This window comes from Gorilla gorilla, chromosome 9 (genome assembly GCF_029281585.2).
Source record: "Gorilla gorilla gorilla isolate KB3781 chromosome 9, NHGRI_mGorGor1-v2.1_pri, whole genome shotgun sequence".
Taxonomy (NCBI): domain Eukaryota; kingdom Metazoa; phylum Chordata; class Mammalia; order Primates; family Hominidae; genus Gorilla; species Gorilla gorilla.
Genome location: NC_073233.2, coordinates 82,279,475 through 82,285,474, shown reverse-complemented (window position 1 = coordinate 82,285,474; position 6,000 = coordinate 82,279,475). Strand labels below are relative to the sequence as shown.

The window sequence follows — 6,000 nt, the reverse complement described above, 5'->3', positions numbered from 1 at the left end:
AACTACCTCGAGGTAGTTTTTTCAAAAGAAAAATCTTTTGAGGAAAGGGGGAGCGCGGAGCTGCTGGGAGTCGTAGTCTCGGCGGCGGTCTCCGCTGAGCTCAGACAAAGGAAAGAACTACAACTCCCTTGAGGCAGTGCGCGGACAGCTCGCACTGCCCCTCCTCCCCCAACCGGCGCGTGCCCCCAAGAGAAACTGGGGGCCTGCGCGCGCGCTGGGGACCTGCAGGGCAAGCGCAAAGGCAGCTTGCTAGTGGTAGCCGTGAGAGCAGATCGAGGAAAGGAGACCCTTGGCAAATTAAAAAATAAAAAGAACCGTGCACTATTGCCTCACCACCCGGACGGGCTGTAAACCCCCACTACCTCGGAGGCGTGGGGAGCGCGCTCCCGGGCTCCAGTCTAGAACTTCGGGGACTTAAATCAGCAGGGGCGGGAAGGGGCGGGGCCTAAGGCGCGGGGCGGGGCCGTAGGCGGGGCGGGCGGCGGCGGCGGCGGCGGCGGCGGGGCCAGGACCCAGACATCTGGGACTGTTGTTGTTCTCTCGCGGCGCGACCGCCTCAGTCACTTCGCCCAGAGACCCGGACCTGGTCCGCTGGGGAGCAGGCGGCCATAAACCCCCTCTCTCCCGGTTCCCTGACGCCGCGGCAGGAGCTGTTACAAACACCCTGCGGTTGGTCTCCGATGCCCTTCAGTGAGGTGGGGACGCCTGGACCCTGGTGAGCGAACCCCAAGCCACCCCCCACCCCAACTCAGTGTCTTCGCCGGCCCCCGGCCCGTACACCTGTCTGGTCGCCATGGCTGAAAACACAGAGGGGGATCTGAACTCCAACCTGCTCCACGCCCCCTACCACACCGGGGACCCTCAGCTGGACACGGCCATCGGGCAGTGGCTCCGCTGGGATAAGGTGGGTACCTGGTCAGCCTGGCAAACGCCGTCGCCTCCCCCACACAGTCTGCTCTTTCCTGTGCCCACCCAGCGCCCCGCGGGCTGCAGAGGAGATGGCTCGGGACACCCAGCGGGGGGCAGCGGAGCAGGGCGTTGCCACCCACCTATGCGTGGGGTTGCTCCTTCGGACTGCCAGAGCCGGGCGGCAACATCTGCATCGCTTCCTTCTGCAGTGCTCTCAATTGTAACCTCCCTTCCTCTTCTTTACCCTCTTTCCTTTCAAGTGCTGTCTTCCCTCTTTCTTCAAAAAAAAAAAAAAAAATCATCATCATTGTAAGTTATACCCTAAACAACGATTTCCTTTCCCTTTTTCTCCCTTGACTTCCTTCTCCACATACCTGAAAGTGGTTTCTGGCACCCTTACTGGGCGTTTCTAACCGCTATCCGCTTTAGTTCTGGTCTGGTGTGTTTCCTCCTTCTGTCGCTAGGTAGTTGCTGGTCTTTTATCACTCCCTGGTATTGTCTGGTATCACCTTTTGCTCTTGGGAAAGGCAAGGCGCTTACCTCTTCTTTCTCCTGCTGGCAGCTATTTTCTGGAATTAATCTGTTCAAGGAATCGTGTTTTCCAGGTTTCATATGGTACTCTTAATACAGGATTGTTTTTGCCTTAACCATTGCTTCTCTACCAACACCTCCCCACCCACCGTCCGCCCCCACCTCCAAGTTGTTGAGGTAATTAAACCTCGTGCGGGCATTTGGGATGGATTTGTGACAATCAGAATTAAAATGCAGCTATCTTACTTGTAAAAGAGGTCCCTGGTAGCTCCAACAGAGGAAGATAATCCAAGCTTTTGCTTTGTCAAGTGCGTAAAATACCTTTGTTGAAGTTGAGAAGGCAGCACATTTAAAATGGAATTAATGACACTGAATTAAGGAATTTGTACGGTAGTATGTGACATTATGTTGTACAAATGAATTTCCTTAAGGCTTCTCTTTCTGAAAGTTTTGTTTTTACTTTATTCATTCATTCATTCAGCAAAAAAATATTGAATGCTGAGTGCGTGTTTTAGGTCTTGTTAGACCCAGGAAATACTTGTGAGGAAAATAGAAAGGGTTCCTGCCCTCAACAAGCCTCAGTTAGCAGATGAGGAAGACCAACAAATAAGCAACTACAATGAGGTATTTGGTGTTAATTGGTCATATGTATATTGGACGAATAATTCTTCCTCTACAGTCTAAACTAATGCTTCTCAAACCTTAATGTGCTTATAGATCACCTGGGGATCTTGAAATACAAATTCTGATTCAGGAGGCCTGGGGTGGGGCCTTGGATTCTGCCTAAGAATGAATTTCCGGCCGGGCGCCCTGGCTCAGGCCTGTAATTCCAGCACTTTGGGAGGCCGAGGCGGGTGGATCACGAGGTCAGGAGATCGAGACCATCCTGGCTAACATGGTGAAACCCCGTCTCTACTAAAAATACAAAAAATTATCCGGGCGCGGTGGCGGGCGCTGTAGCCCCAGCTATTCGGGAGGCTGAGGCAGCAGAATGGCTTGAACCCGGGAGGCGGAGCTTGCAGTGAGCGGAGATCGCGCCACTGCGCTCCAGCCTGGGCGACAGAGCGAGACTCCGTCTCAAAAAAAAAAAGAAAAGAAAAAAAAAAGAATGAATTTTCAGGTGATACTAATGCTGCTGGTCTGTGGACCACACTTGGAGTAGCAAGACTTTTTGTTCTCTTTAGGTGCCAGTTTTAACTGTACTTTTCCTAATAAGTCTCCTGATTGATTTTTTTTTTTTTTAAACAGGGTCTCACCGTGTTGTCCAGGCTGGAGTGCAGTGGCGCGATCTCCGCTCACTGCACTCACTGCAGCCTTGAACTCCTGGGCTCAAGTGATCTTTCTGCCTTAGCCTGCCGAGTAGCTGGGACTACAGGCACATGCCACCACGCCCAGCTAATTAAAAAAAAAAATTTTTTTTTTTTTTTAGAAATGGGGTCTCACTATGTTGCCCAGGCTTGTCTTGAACTCTGGGCCTCAAGGGATTCTCCCACCTCAGCCTCCCAAAGTGTTGGGATTATAGGCATGAACCACCACACCCAGCCCCTGAATTGTTTTTAAAAGATTGTTTGAATGAATTTATATTTATTGATTGTCCATTCTATGCCTATACATTGTTGGGATATACTGAAATATTAAAGAAACCTGTAAAATGCACATTAAATAATAATGCTAGGGTAGTTTTGGTGGCAATTAAATGGTTTGTAGGCAGTCAGTTCTTATAGTTCAAAAGTAGGAGTAAACGGTGGACTGAGATGCTCAAGGAAGACTTCATTAGAAGATAGGATACATAAAAAGAATGAAGAGAGGTCAGGCACGGTGGCTCACGCTTGTAATGCTACCACCCTGGGAGGCCAAGGTGGGCAGATCACCTGAGGTCAGGAGTTCGAGTCCAGCCTGGCCAATATAGTGAAACCCCGTCCCTACTAAAAATACAAAAAAAAAAAAAAAAAAAAAAAAGCCAGGCGAGGTGTCACGTGCCTGTAGTCCCAGCTACTCAAAGGCTGAGGCCAGAGAATCACTTGAACTTGGGAGGCGGAGGTTGCAGTGAGCTGAGATCGTTCCACTGCACTCCAGCCTGGATGACAGAGTGAGACTCCATCTCAAAAATAAATAAAACAAAACAAAACAAAATAAAAATAATGAAGATAAAACTTCATTGAAAGTGGAAGATAAATTCTTAATTTGTATTTAAAGTGCCTCTGAATATAAGGCATTAGCTGAAACCTGTGAGAGATAGAAAGATGAAATAGATATGGATCATATCTTTAAAGAAAATAGAAGGGAAGGAAAAGCATAAATAATAGGGGCAAGTAATAAGTATCTTTAACAGAGGAATAGATTAAGTAATTTGTTAATTATTTAATAAATATAATAAATTTCTTCATTGATCCTCTCTTAATAGGAGAGAATACATTTAATGGAGAAATTGTATCTACTGTAGACTGATACTATAGGTAAGCTAGACTGAGGGCACTGAAATTTAGAGTGCAGAAATGTAAAATAAGATCAGACTCATGGCATTTCTTACATTATACATTGATGGCATATGTAGTCTTTTAACATAGAGAAACTGATTTTAACACCTGATGAATACCTATTTAATTAAAAAAGGAACCAAATGCCACCAATTCTTCATGACTCAGATGAGGCATATAATAAGTTTTAAATTGATTAGAGGTCAATTTGCTACTTGCGTTGGTCACTAAAATTACTAATCTTAGTCTCGGTTGGTGTATTTGAAAAGTCTTCATGAAAAAATGTTATTTGTGCTTGAACTTTCAGAATTAGTTAAAATTAGACTTGCTAACATAAGGAGAACTATGACAAGCATAGAGAGAAATTTTAATGTGTGTATTAAGAACTTTTATTTCTGCTGTTGCTCAGGGTACATAGAAAATTTTGGAAGGATGTGTAAAGACCAGGTCATAGAAGGGCTTTAGTATGTCTTGAAGGGCTTAAATACACACAGGTGTGTGTGTAAATGTTAAAAAGAAAACAATGCAACAAGACAGGTGTTTATTGGGGCAGTTTGGGGTACTCCATGTAGTTTCTAAGGGGTGGCTTTCTGTTGGTAAATTTACAAGTCCAGAATGTGACTTTCCATTCCTGAGCCTTCGGCCTAATTTGTTAGCCTACCTTGTTTCAGGATGTACTCACTGTGCCCAATGCCACAGAAACTGATGTCTGAATTCAGAATGTTTTATTAATGTATGGTACAGATGTAATAGCTAAGTAGATTTGTTTCTATTCAGGGCATTTTCTAGATGCACCATAGGAGAAGTGAAAAGAAGATTTTTGGTGGTCATGAAATCAAATCACAGGGAGTCAGATATATGACACAAACATTTAACAGCATCAACCTGTAATAAGTAAATGCACACATCTCCACAATGGGACTATCCTACCACTAGAACCCAACAAGTCCTAGATCAAGGCATTTCTCCTCCAGGCAGCGAACAGATGACTCTACTACCAGTGCTCTCTCCTTCTATGCTCTAGGGCTAAGTCACTCACCTCCTTCCTAGTTTTTTTTTTCAGTGCTTTCTTACATTCTGTCAAATTATAGACCAGTTTTGCTGGCCCAGAAGCAGGTTCTCTCAATATAATATGTCCTGTTCTTTATCCATTGTGAATTTTCTTTTTAAAAGCAGTCCTATATGTAAGATGTTAGGCACTGGCAAAGTGGATGGGTCAGTGGCTGGATGGGGAATAGAGCTGGGACACAGGGCAGAGCTGCTCAGCCTGCTATAGCAGCTGTCACAAAGGTGTTGAACTTCCTATATATCAACAACGATGTGGAGGCAGGAATTGGCCACGGCATTTTAAGAAACAGCAAGTAGAGCACTGTGGTCTCAGAATGTAGGTCTGCGTTGAGAAAGAGTATCATGTAAAGTTCAAGGTAGCATAGGCTTATAAAAAGCCTGAAAATGGAAATAAAATACTTCAATCTAAGCCAGTGATTCAAACATTAGTCTAATGGTAGAAGTTTTTTTTCAATGTCACTCACATGATTTTCTGTGCCTCCTAATGTAGCCCAGATAGAAAAGGTGGTGAGTGAATTTCCTTTTAAGTCATCATTACATGATGGGAAATACACCTATGACATACCTCTACAAAGGTGGTCTACTCCAGGGTCATTGCGTAGAGACCCAAAGAAATTGTGGACATTATCCAGTTGGGGAGCTTAGATGGGAGCTTGGATCTGCCACCTAGTTCAATCCAATTTTTATAATACTAGTTTATATAACATTTTTTGTTTACATTTTTCTAATACTGAATTTGGCATTTAATCAATGAAGAGTACACAGTATACACATATGGCTTTATTACTTTTGGGAAATGCTAGTCCTTATTCCTTGAATTTATTTTTGTAGTGTTTCAACTTTGGTAAAATGCTGTTAAGTCTCATTTGCTATTCATAGCAACAGTGTGTTAGGCAGGTAGTAGTTATCCCCATTTTTGCAAGTAAAGAAACTTAAGCTCATAAAAGAAAAGTGACTTGCTAAAGGAGATACAGCTTTTAAGTGGTAAAATTGGGACTCAAACCTAGGTCATCTG

General features: G+C 44.6%; 1 protein-coding gene across 1 annotated transcript in view; it reads left to right on the top strand.

The window, feature by feature from the left end:
- The first annotated feature begins 459 nt into the window (after nucleotides 1–459).
- Nucleotides 460–6,000, top strand: part of PGM2L1 (phosphoglucomutase 2 like 1) — a 62,166-nt gene continuing 56,625 nt past the window's right edge. Inside the window, exon 1 of the mRNA XM_004051796.5 lies at nucleotides 460–904. Within this exon, the coding sequence (XP_004051844.4) occupies nucleotides 794–904 (111 nt within the window). The 5' untranslated portion in view covers nucleotides 460–793. The remainder of the gene's footprint in view (nucleotides 905–6,000) is intronic.